General features: G+C 36.9%; 1 protein-coding gene across 1 annotated transcript; it reads left to right on the forward strand.

The window, feature by feature from the left end:
* The first annotated feature begins 12774 nt into the window (after positions 1-12774).
* Positions 12775-13260, forward strand: LOC120413674 (uncharacterized). Its single transcript, XM_039574600.1, has one exon. The coding sequence runs from the start codon at positions 12775-12777 to the stop codon at positions 13258-13260; it is 486 nt and encodes a 161-aa protein (XP_039430534.1).
* Positions 13261-13742: the final 482 nt, after the last annotated feature.

The following is a 13742-nucleotide window of genomic DNA, read 5'->3' on the forward strand; positions in this document are numbered from 1 at the left end:
GATGGCTTCCATCATGGATGTAGCATTACTCATTGTTTGAATCAAACCAAACAGTGAGTTTTGCAAAAAAGTCATTTTTTCAAACGTAACATCGCCGAGATCAGAGGATCCCAAAGCGTTGCCAGCAGAAACATTTTCAAATGAGATTTGAGGTACCTGTCCAATTTCAGGAAGATTGGTAGAGGATTTAAAATTCGTGGATGAACCCGAACCCGAAACGACGTTGGCATAAGAAATACCATTAGTGTTACCTAACTTTTCCATGGTAGGGGTATTGTTCGAGTGAGACAGCACGAACGTTTGATTTAAAGATGCAGGTACAACCTGACTTTGAGAAAATTTCGGTTTGGTTTTCGGCTGATGCTTAGCACGAGAATCCAAAACCTTTTTTCTGATGGGGCAATCCCAGAAATTTGATTTGTGATTTCCACCACAATTTGCACATTTAAATTGGGTGACTTCTTTCACGGGACAATTGTCCTTGTCGTGAGAAGAATCCCCGCAAACCATGCATTTTGGAACCATGGCGCAATGATCAGTACCGTGACCGAATGCCTGGCAACGCCGGCACTGGGTCAGATTCTGGCCATTACCGCCATGTTTCTTAAAATGCTCCCACTTTACCCGTACATGGAACAAAAACTGAACCTTGTCCAAAAGTTTCAAATTGTTGATTTCATTTCTGTTGAAATGAATCAGATAAAATTGTGAAGTCAAACCAAAGCGAGAAATATTCCCGTTTGATTTTTTCTTCATTGGTATTACTTGGGATGGGGCAAAGCCAAGCAACACCTTAAGTTCGTTTTTGATCTCATCCACCGACAAGTCGTTGGAGAGACCTTTCAGGACCGCCTTGAATGGACGAGCATTCTTGGTCTCATACGTGTAGAAATTGTGTTTGTGGTTTTTCAAATAACCAACAAAAGTTTGGTGATCTTGTAAAGATTCCGTCAACAAGCGACATTCTCCTCTTCGACCAAGCTGGAACGAAACCTTCAAATTGCAAGTTTCCTTGCAATTCTTCAGTTGCGTTCGAAAGCTGGCCAAATCGGAGACGGAAGTCACTACAATTGGCGGAGCCTTTACTCGTTTCTCGACGGCAGAAGGCTCAGTACGAGGAGAAGGATCCTTGTCAACAGTTTCGGATAAAACACCGAAACTGTTTGCCAATGGAATTGGAGGATTGACCTCACTTTCAGAATCAGAATCAGACCTCGGATGAGGCTGTTTTCTTTTTCTGTTTCCGTTAGCCGATTTAGCGTTCAAACGCTTCACCGACGTAACGACCAAATCTTCAGAAGATTTGCGTTTACCTTTGTTTTGACGCATTTTGCAAGCAAAGTTCTCTTAAAAAGATGGCTTCGTTTGTAAAATACAACAAAATTTCAGGTGGGGTTAGTCTTGAAAAGACTGTTTAGAATTTTGGAAAGTAACTCAGGTAGTCTTTAAAAAGACTGGGAATTTTGTTTGAAATAACTCTGAGCTTAGGTAGTAAAAAATACCGCAGCTCTAGTGTCCGTTCACCACGAAGGTTCGCAAGACACTGAAATCGATTTTGATATTACACCCTAATGGCCTATCTACAATCACTTTACTTAGAAAATTGTACACAGCTTAGAAATGTTTTTTAGAGGATAATCGCCGCGAGTTGATTTTGATATTTTTTATCGATTTTTTTTCGGCGAAAAGACAAACAAAACCAATTTGCTTGCCAGACTGTCCGGACGTTTCGGTCGCCTCACTGGCTTGCGACTATCTTCAGCGGACAACTCTTCCTACCGTTTCTTTTTTTGCGTTTTCCATCCTTTTGACACATATCAGTGTAGCAAGTACTCATCATCCTTTCACGAGCAGCTGGGAATGTTTTCACAAAACTCTTGCCATCACACAACCCTGCTGCATTATGCACGTCAGCATGCAAACAGCAATTAAATGCACATCAAATTCAGTGGAAACCCTGCCGGGCGGACACGTCCTTTCGCAACGTGACTCAACTGAAAGCTTATCTTCCACGGGGTAGATGAAAAATCTTCAACTTAAACAAAGGAAAATCTCATTAGACACGGCTTAAAAGTTTGAGGAACGCAATAAAACACCAAATTGAATCACCTGGAGAGATAAATTGTGTCCTCTTCCCCCAGGGGGTCCATTTCCCGTGGTTTATCTTCGGCACAGCAAGCCTCCTAATTTAATGCTAACCATCTCGTGAAACTTTTCCAAAGCCCATCCGAATGTTAGATCATTTTAAAAAATGAATCTCCTCGTCACAAAAACCGCACCGCCAAAAATAACACCAGCGCCGAGGGGCGTCCAAATGGACGCGCCAAAAAACAGAAACTTTTATTATTGGATTCGACATAACGAGAGAGAGATAGACAGACACTGGCCGCTCTTCCTACAACAAGAAACAAAAAAAAAAGCTCCCCAAAGCCAAAACGCAGCAAAATCCAAAAGTTCAACAGCGAAATCCTCGAGACAGGAGAAATCATAAATTTAACAAAAAAAGTGCCGAGGGGTGACCACACCAGCAGGAGTGGGGAAGGAAAGAGAGAGAGAGAGAGAGCAAACGAAGAAATCCGATTTGATTTGCATAATTTTTTGCCTTTGTGCTGGCGGATTTTCTTTGCGCCGTGTCGTGGAGCTTTTTTGTGTGTCTTCTTTGCTTTTCGTAAGGCTGTGTGCGCGTGTTAAGGATAACTCCCCCGCGAACGGGATGAAAAGTGGTGTATCGTTTTTTTATTCGATTGTGTCGCCGGAAGGAAGGCTTTGCTGCACCGCTGAGATCGGATTTTGGTGGGTGATGCAGTGAAAAATTGCCTTTTTTTAATTTGACATTAACGCAATTTGCAGGAAAAAAAAATCTGATGTTGACCAATGAGTATGTTTACGTATGTTTGCATTTTTTACCTAGGATTTCTTCAACAAATCGGCAAAAATCTACAAAATAGTTTTTGCTTTTTTAAATTTGTTGACCTTTTGACCCTTAGTTGCTGAGATATTGCCATACGAAGATTTAAAAACAGAGAAGTTGATGTTTTATGAGTCTTACCCAAACAACCATTTTCTAATGTCGATATCTCAGCAACTAATGGTCCGATTTTCAATGTTAAAATATGAAACATTTGTGAAATTATTCAATCTTTTCGAAACAATATTTCCAATTTTTAAAATCAAGACTTACATTTCAAAAGGGTGAAATATTGAATGGTTGACAGATTAAGAAAAAAGCCATCTAAAATTAATAAAGCAGAAACCACGTAAATGCATTCTAAGGATAAAGAAATGTCCAAATCTTTTCTTTTTGATCACGGATGATTGTTATTGTCATACAGACTTAAAGACATATGGCCTATTAGGGTGTAATATGGTTGTATGGAAAAAAATAAAGTTGTCCAAATTTGGCTAGCACAGCAACTTTTTGGTTCCTTATAGGGTCCTTAACAACTCCCCAAAGTTTGGTAACGATTGGTTTAGTCCTCACTTTGCGCAAAGCAATTCAATTTTCCATACAAATTTGTATGGGAAAAATCATTTTTTTGAATTTTGATATTTATGAAATCCACGTTTCACGCTATATCAAAACCGGATTCATATTCGGATGCTCTGGAATGTGCTCTACAACTTTCCCGAAGAGAGTATGGTGCTAACTTGCTCCTATAAAATGATACAGCGTCCTCAAAACTCGTCTAAAACGTGATTTTCGATCATAAAACACGTTTTAGACGAGTTTTGAACACGCTATATCTTTTTATAGGAGCAAGTTAGCACCATACTCTCTTGGGGAAACTTGTAGAGCACATTCCGGAGCATCCGAATATGAATCCGGTTTTAGTATAGCGTGAAACTTGGATTTTTTAAATATCAAAATTCAAAAAAAATGATTTTTCCCATACAAATTTGTATGGAAAATTGAATCGCTTTGCGCAAAGTGAGGACTAAACCAATCGTTCCCAAACTTTGGGGAGTTGTTTAGGACCCCAAAAGGAACTAAAATAATGCTGTGCTGGAAAATCGATTTTGATATTACACCCTAATGGCCTATTAGGGTGTAATATGGTTGTATGGAAAAAAATAAAGTTGTCCAAATTTGGCTAGCACAGCAACTTTTTGGTTCCTTATAGGGTCCTTAACAACTCCCCAAAGTTTGGTAACGATTGGTTTAGTCCTCACTTTGCGCAAAGCAATTCAATTTTCCATACAAATTTGTATGGGAAAAATCATTTTTTTGAATTTTGATATTTATAAAATCCACGTTTCACGCTATATCAAAACCGGATTCATATTCGGATGCTCTGGAATGTGCTCTACAACTTTCCCGAAGAGAGTATGGTGCTAACTTGCTCCTATAAAATGATACAGCGTCCTCAAAACTCGTCTAAAACGTGATTTTCGATCATAAAACACGTTTTAGACGAGTTTTGAACACGCTATATCTTTTTATAGGAGCAAGTTAGCACCATACTCTCTTGGGGAAACTTGTAGAGCACATTCCGGAGCATCCGAATATGAATCCGGTTTTAGTATAGCGTGAAACTTGGATTTTTTAAATATCAAAATTCAAAAAAATGATTTTTCCCATACAAATTTGTATGGAAAATTGAATCGCTTTGCGCAAAGTGAGGACTAAACCAATCGTTCCCAAACTTTGGGGAGTTGTTTAGGACCCCAAAAGGAACTAAAATAATGCTGTGCTGGAAAATCGATTTTGATATTACACCCTAATGGCCTATCTACAATCACTTTACTTAGAAAATTGTACACAGCTTAGAAATGTTTTTTAGAGGATAATCGCCGCGAGTTGATTTTGATATTTTTTATCGATTTTTTTTCGGCGAAAAGACAAACAAAACCAATTTGCTTGCCAGACTGTCCGGACGTTTCGGTCGCCTCACTGGCTTGCGACTATCTTCAGCGGACAACTCTTCCTACCGTTTCTTTTTTTGCGTTTTCGGGCAGTCTGGCAAGCAAATCAGTTTTTTTCCCTCGAAAACTACCCGATAAAAAGTCACAAAAAAAATTAGTAAGCAAATTAAATTTAAAAAGCTACGGTAAGTTGACGTTTCCATATCAAAGATAAACAAACAACTGCATAGCAACCATCAAATTAACCACAAAAATGATTTGACAATCTTCATTCTCTCTTTCGCCGGCCGCGCGCATCTCGTTGTTTTCTCTCGCAGCTCGCTAGCGCGCTCTCGCACTCATCTGCAATCTGTCAGCTAACAAGGCAATATTCATGAAGGTGCGCACTTTTTGTTGCGCTCTAAACTCTTATTTATGAATTATATCAATCTTATAATAAATATTCATTTAATAATTTATTACATATTCAACCCTGCAACCCATAATCCCTACAGTCTGTTGCGTACTTTTCTATGTAACTTATCTATTTTATTTTACTTAGATGTTCTAAACTTAGTGATTGTAGATAGTTAATTAACATTGTGCGACAACTGGCCAAAGGGATTTCAGGTCAGAACGCATTTGACACAGGTACGAGCTCAACTACCGTCAACATTTGTAATTATAACTAGGGACTTTGACAACCAAATTCAACCAAACTTCGGGAAAATGCACAGAATGGTCAGCCAAATAAGATATGTTTGTTATTGTTTACATTGCGTGCTCTCGTATTTGTTTATTCAATAATAAATTCTCGAATTTTGATAGATTTCATGGAAAATCTTACCAAAACAAATATTCAAAATTCTCACCAGCAGCATAATTTGCACCAATTTTCAACAGACTTCCAGTGCGCAAACCCCAAAACCGCAACCAAAATTGCCAAAGTACCGTACTGTTTATGACCTGGCCCGGCCACCCCATAAGCTGGAACCATTCAGCAAACGGCGTGCTGCGGCAGTCGATGAGTGATTTCCCTCGGTCACGATTGACTTGCTGATTCGTTGAGTGAAAACAATCCGCTATAAAAATAAGAGCGTGCGAGTCAACGGAGAAAGAAAAAATGGATTTCAATCAGGTTCGGAAACAAGAGCAAATTGTATTTTCATGGTGGCACTTGATTTGGTTTATTTTGTCAGACTACAGGATTATTTCGTGCTGACGTTTAATGAAGAAAGGTCGGGGAGGGGGCGTAAAGTTGTTTCAAAGTTGTTCCTCAATAAACAACGCAAGACCAAATTCATTTGCATTTTCAGCGGAAAATCCGGCCCCGTTTAATTTGGTTAAACATTCATTTGACTGCAGTTTAACGGCTTTCGAAACGGCTCCGCGGAAAAAAGGACGTGATAATTCAACTTTCACCCCAAAGTTGGCAAAACTTTTTTTTTGTGTCCCACAGAGGCAATCATTTACATTCCCGCGGTACCGCCCATAAATCAGAAAGATATTCTGGAAATTTTTTATCATCCTTGATTCGCACTGGGGCAGGCACACCCTAGCGAAAGACAGCTGCTGTCGTCCTAAAAAGCGATGCAGAGAGAGCAAAAAGAAGGAAAAGTCGTAAAGAACAGCCATAAAAAGAAAGATTTCATTTAGGATTCGCGACCTGGTGGTTGGATCATGTTTCTTAAATATGCAGCAAAAATTCGTTTTATTTAAATTCGCATCGATTAGACACTTGATAAAATCAAACGATGATATACTTAAGGTATGTTTTTGCCGTTCCGAGAAAAAAAAACGCGTTTCAATGTTTGACCTTGAATAAACAAATACGAGAGCACGCAATGTAAACTAGAAAAAAATATTTAAAATGCAAAAAATATCTGGAACGATAGTTGCTGAGTATAGGCATTGGAAAGTTGAGCACAATTTTAGTGATAATCGAAAACCTCATATCTGAAGCAACATTTGAAAAGGGAACATAAGCATTTTGTCAGTCAGAACCACCAGATAACTACAGTCGACTCTCTGGCTGTCGATATTCTTGATATCAATATTGCTCCATCTACCGATGAATTCGTCAGTCCCTTCAAACTGCATACTTCGATTCTCTTCTTTCCTCAATATTTTCTCTTGCTTGAAGGATCTCTTCCTAGACTTGGATCTTTGGATTCTAATTGCTTAAAAAATCTCTTCCGGGTTTCAATAATTTCACTTTCTCATGGCTTGCATAGACATTTTCCTTTGCAAAACGAAGCTTTGAAGGGTGTTTGACATTAGTTTGTTTTTGTTTCCTGGACGTTGCCATGATTCTCTCCCATAGTTGGGTATCAAGAAAAAAATATGTTCAATCGAGCCTTCATTTCGAATCATTCTGTAAATTGACGATTCTCTTCCTCGACGGTCCCTTGGATATTGACAACCAGAGAGTCGACTGTATTCGACAAAACCCGCAGTTTTAAAAAAGTAGCCGGAAAGGCTAGCTAGTGCTGGCTTGCAAAATAGTTCCCTCTGTCAAAATGCATACAGTCATGCCTCGGTTTAGCACTGCATATGGGGGATGCAAAACCGAGGCGTGCATAGCTGAGGGGATAACTTAAGGGATTTTGGCTATATGGGAGACATTGGCTATAATTAGGCTTAGTGATTTTTCACGCTCGAAAATAGCAAATTTCACGGGGACCTCAATTTCAAAACACCACATTTCACGCAAATTTCGCGGAACGTGAAAAATGTTAAAATAACTCTGAAAATCTTATGTTTAAATCACAGAAACTACTTTTTATTCTTAATTACAAATTATTCTTAAATTACAAAAAAAAAATCTTCACTGAATTTGAACGTGACACAAAAAAAATCTAATAATTTTCAAAAGAGTTTCCACCTGGTTTATGGATATTTTGAATCTACTTATATTTTGAAACAAAATGTAGGGCATGCGTTTTTTCATTTATTGAACTGCTTTTTTAATATTCGACGTTTTATCAGTTTACATTTTATTAAATTTCATATCGAAGCAAGATTTAATAATCTTGTCCAGCCAAAATGAGTAAAACGGTTTGAATTTTCTGCGACATTTAGCCCATTCGAAATAATTTTTTAAGGTTTTTATCTCTTTTTTCAAAAACTAAATCTAAAATCAACACACAAAAAAAAACAAAAAAGGTGGTATTTTTAACTTTTACGAGAATAATTCACCCAAATTCCACCTAAATATCAAAATCCACCTAAATGTATATACTTTCACGAGAATCGTCCACCCAAATAATCAAATTTCGTTAAAATTAAACAGGACTCAGAAAAAATCTGAAATGTTTTTAAAAGGTTATTTGAAAGATTTTTATTTTTACTAATTTTGTTTTGAATAAAACAAAGCTTGATTCTTTTAATTCCTTTTGAAATTATGCCTTACAAATAAAAAAGTATTAAAGTTTTACTACAGCGAATGAAAATATTACTAAATTTTGTGAGTTCCTAAAAAATATCAAAATCTGATTAATTCTTCTAATGGTTCATTGCAAGCTTTTCAGTCGATAACTAGTTAAATTTACTTAAAAAGTTTTAATGGTTGAAATATTTGTTATGGTATTAGGCCGATGCAAATATTTAAAATAGTTTTTGTCCCTCGGCCCTGCCCGTGGTCAAGCTGGAAGCAAAAAGATAAAAAAATATAAAAATTTAAATAACAAGCCATAGTCTTAACATATAAATGAAAAAAAAGAGTTTTAAAATGCATTTTACACTTGTTCAGTTGTTTTGCAATCATTAGTTTTCAAAAAATCTAAGATCTGACAAAAACAAAAATTGTAACGAAAAAAAAATTGGCATCGAAAATTTTCAAAAAATCTTAAGATTTTTTAATAAACCCAAACATGTTAAAAATGATTTTAAACGCAGAAGAATGTATTTTAATTTGATTTCAGCTGGTTGCACTTGAATTTTCAATGAAATTTTGAAGTTTATTGTAAAAATATTTTTTTTGCCCCCTGATTTTTCGTGCCAATTTTGAAGGGTGACAAAAACTTTTAAAATAGTAGTTTATGCAACAAGTTGCAAAAAGAGGATTTTTTCAGCACGAGTCGTACATTTATCCAACGAGGTTCACCGAGTTGGATAAATACGAAGAGTGCTGAAAAAATCAAGTTTTGCAACGAGTTCCATACAATTTTTTTTGCAATTCCAAAAAACACACTCTGAGTGAAATTTTATGTTAAATTTTCATGTATCTTGTCAATAAATCATTTTAATCAAAAAAATGTTGAAAAGTGTTACTTTTCGAAACAAGTGCTGAAAAGTTCAACTTTTCAGCACCCATTTGAGTGCTGAAAAGTGAAACTTTTCAGCATTTATTTTGAAAAGGGGTGCTATTCGATTCTGTTATTTTTGGTACAGAAAAGTAGGCTATTTCGTCGTTCAAGAATGATAGGAAAAGTAAGTAGTTTCACGACGGAATTGCAAAAATATTTGTACCAGCCTTATATGAAAAAAAAACTATTAGGGAAAATTGATAAATTTCAAGAATTTCACACAGTCTACGAAATCAAAATTCATTAACCTGAACGAGTTTTTGTACTCACTTTATTCGACAGTAGTTCTTAAGATTATTTTTATTCCTATTTGAGTTTTATAAAATATTTTGAGAAAAATTGTTACAGTTTCACACAAACATAAAATTTCACGGAATTTCGTGGAAAAAGCCACATTTCACGGATTTCACGCTGTCCGCGAAATCGTGAAATTTCACTAACCCTAGCTATAATCCTATGAAAAATCATCCAAACATTACAAAATTATAGTGTTTTAGAATTGGGATGATGTAACATATCCGTTGCAATTATAATAATATGAAAATTTTCACAAAAATATGTATTTTTCTTGTATTTTGAAAATGCATTTTTTTGTATTGATTTTGCTATCATGGGGTATCAAATTATCGGGATCTGGTCATAAATTTCGATAGCAATAATATTTTTTGCGTAATACTAAAAAAAACACAAAATAACGTATTTGCAAACAGAGTTCGGAAAACCACTCACACTCACAAATCGAGTAGGCTTCCTCACAGCAAACACTCTCGATACTCACACAATTTGTTATTTACAAAATCAATGACCACATCAATCAAAAATCGAACGTCTTTATAAATCGGTTGTAAGTATCAAATGATCTGGATTTTTTCATACATTTCAAAAGTAATAATTTTTATTGTCAAAATTTCAAAATTTTCACAAAAGTACGCATTTTTGACAAAATACTCAAAATTTAAGTTTTTTGCATTATAGGTATGAAATGATCGGGATTTTTCCATATATTTCGATAGCAATAATATTTTTTGTTAAATACTCAAAAAATTCACAAAACTTCGTCTTTTTGAAAAAATAATATCATTTTGGTTTTTTTTTCAAAATGGGCACAGAATGATTCGGAATTTTTATTAAATACTCAATTTTTTTACAGAGTTTCGTTCTTTTGAGAAAGTACTCCAAATTTAAGTTTTTATCAAATGGGTTATCTGGTTTTTATTATATGGGTAATTTATTTTCCCTAAAAGAGCACCCAGCTAGCAAAATCTAAACGTAGAAATATGTACCCTCCCTGCAAAGGCCTATGAATTAATCTCAGTTGAAAGGTTCTCCAAATCTCTGGATTGAAAATGTAACATCCTGGAGCAGAACTGTTAAATTCTAATAAAAACACAATTGAATTGAAAAAAAAAATTAAATGGGTAACTGATTTTTTTAAAGAATTTTTGAAAATACGTAGTTTTGTGAACGTTTTTACTATTTTCAAAAAAAATGTTATAACTTCGAAATGTATGGAAAAATCTTGATCTTTATTGTATCATATTGTAAAAAACATAATTATTGTATCATATTGTAAAAAACATGAAAGTTTTTTTTCGAAAGGACGTATTTTTTGAAAATTTTGAGTATTTCACAAAACATATTGTTGCTATAATGCCTATATTCGCATAAATGTCCCATGTGCAAAAACAGCAAGCTGAGAAAAACGCATTTAAAGTTTGTTGAACACATCAGGCTACGTGTTAAGTTTTCGCGAAAAAACTGGATTTCCTCCTGATTTCTAGAACAATGTACTGGATGTTGTAGGCTCTTTTGACTGCATCAATAGCTCCAAAACGATGGAAATGCATACGGGTTATTTATGCGATGTATGAAAAATTCCCGATCGTTTGACACCCATATTGTAAAAATACTGAAGTTTTTAAGTATTTTTCCGATAATTCCGTAGTTTGTTGAAAATGTTGAGTATTTAAAAAATGTGTGTTATAACTTTCGAAATATGTGAAAAAACCCGAACATTTGATACTCGTATAGCAGTAACAATATTTTTTTAGTATTTTTTTTCGAGAAATATTGCATTTTCAAAATACAAGGAAAATACATGTTTTTGTGAAAATTTTAATGTAAGGATAATTGCATAAATTTTAGAAGTTTGGATGATTTTTCATAGGATAATAGCCAATGTCTCCCATATCGCCAAAATTCTATAAGCTCTGTGCTTCAGTCATGCACTGGGTCGTAACTAACCGAGGCAGCTAAACGAATCATAATGGGGGTAGTGCAAAACCGAGGCGTGCAAAACCGGGGCATGACTGTATCTGCCCTTTTCTCTTGTTGATCCACAAATTTCCTAATAATTTTTCTTTTTGTGGTACACTCAACCCCCGGTGGTTGGTCACTTTTTCGTTTGACACTTTTTTAGTTTGTACCCCGTTGGTTGGTCAAAGTCAAACTAAAAAGTGACGAACTGTCACTTTTTACACTGCGCTCACGAACACTATCAAAACTAACATTTGGTAGTGTTTGTGAACTCCGTGTAAAAGGGGTGTCAAACTAAAAAGTGACCCCGTTCGTTTGACAACAGTTGGTGTCAAACCATCGGGGTTTGAGTGTAGTATTTTAGAACCAGACGTCCAGCTTCACTTTTCGAAAAAAATATGTTCAGACTTGGGCAACTTAAAAAAACAAAAGTTATCAAATTTTCGCAGAACTCCAACTTTACGTGGATTTACCGCGAGAACGTTGCATTTTATCAAAATTTTTGAATGGTACGTTTTGGTTTCAAATCCGATTTTGCGATTTTTCGACCGTATTTTAAAATTTTTCAAAAAAATATGTTTTTAAAATAATGATTCTTGAATGGTTTTGTACCTTTTTTGTATGGACAGCTGTCAAATTTGGGAAGGGCCCTACAAATTGTGAGGCAAAAAAAAAACACAACAAAAAAATTTTGAGAGTTGCTCAATTCGTCGTCGTCGTGCTTACTTTTCGTACGTTTATTTTGGGCCATTTTGAGTTAAGAACGCCATTGTGTGCAAACCGAATAAACTCCGTGCTTTTTTGTCACTTTACATATGAAAGAATATTCAATCTTGTCGTGCTATCTTGTCCCTCCCTGAAAACTGATGTAAGTGCGACAACTGGTCAAAGGGATTTCAGGTCAGAACGCGTTTGACGCACGTACAAGTTTGATTACCGTAAGAATTTGTAATTATAACTCGGGACACCGGTAACCATCATCAATCAAACTTTAGGACAATGCACAGAATGGTCAGCCAAACAAAACGTGTTTGTTATTGTTTACATTGCGTGGTTTCTGTTTTGTTTATTCAAGGTCAATCATTTAAACGCATTTTTCTCGAAACGCCGAAATGGCGGGTGTGGCAAGATAGCACGTCGACGTGGCTTACATCACGTGAGATAAGTTTAAAATTTCAAGTGCGATCAGTTAGTTAAGTACTAGCTAATCCTGACTTCAAGTTGTAGTAAGTATTTGAACTCGTAGATACTGAGCTCAGTTATTTGTCCTCAAGTACTCCATGAGCTATATAAAAACCAAAAGTACCATTGGAATAGCAACAGTTCAGAAGCATCTTCTGGAGTGGTCCCATCAGAAAACAACTCAAAAATGTTCAAGACTCTCGTTTGTCTCGTAGCAGTCGTGGCTTGCGGCACCGTTTTGGCCGAGGTTCCTACCGGTTGCGTCACGATCCAGAGCCGGTACTCGGACAAGTACCTGACCACTTCAACGCGCTACAACTGCGACCGTCGCTACGTGAAGCAGTCCGACGAGCCTCAGGAGTGGAACGTCGTGAAGGAGGGCGGATACTACCGGATTGTGCACAAGAACCGCGAGGAGGAGCTGTACGCGGCCGGAATCAACTACAGCGGCCAGGACCGGTATGTGTTCACCTGGGTGGACGGAGCGGCCGGCGATCAGGGCAAGTGGGACATTGTGGATGCGGCGCGGGCTGACGGACAGGTGTTGATCAGGAATTTGTACTACAACGAGCATCTGTACGCGGCCGCTTTCGACGACTTTGTCTTTTCGTGGAGGCCAACCGATCCGGTCAACGGGGATGAGAAGTTCTACTGGAATGTTACTCAGTGTTAAAATGTTGTTGAAATAAATGAAATATTTGATCCTCTGAACTCTACGAGCTTTCATATTACTTCCACTTTGGCTAACATCATAACTATTTCCGATTTAATAAAATAACGTTGCCTCAACCCAGTCGTGAGAAGTGGCCGAGGCCAGTGGGATGCTCTTTTGTGGTGCATCCATCCGGCCATCCACTGGGCACTGGGCTCTAGCAAGACCTGGCCGCACAGCAGGAAGCGCAACTTGTAACCGGTCGAAACGGGCAATCCAGGTCAATTATTTTCCAGCGCGCTCGCATCGGGACTCTTCTATCTCCGAGCTTTTGCGGGGGGAAGCTCGGTTCCCACGATAGTGGTAGTGGCCATAAAGTTTATATTTATGGCCAGGCAATAACGTTGCTGATTGTGCTGCTCTGGCGTGTTCCCTTTTTACCCGTCCGAGGGCCAATTTTCCCGGGTTCCCGGATTGCAGGCTGCAGTGGGAATCCCCTCGAG

This window comes from Culex pipiens, chromosome 3 (genome assembly GCF_016801865.2).
Source record: "Culex pipiens pallens isolate TS chromosome 3, TS_CPP_V2, whole genome shotgun sequence".
NCBI lineage: Eukaryota > Metazoa > Arthropoda > Insecta > Diptera > Culicidae > Culex > Culex pipiens.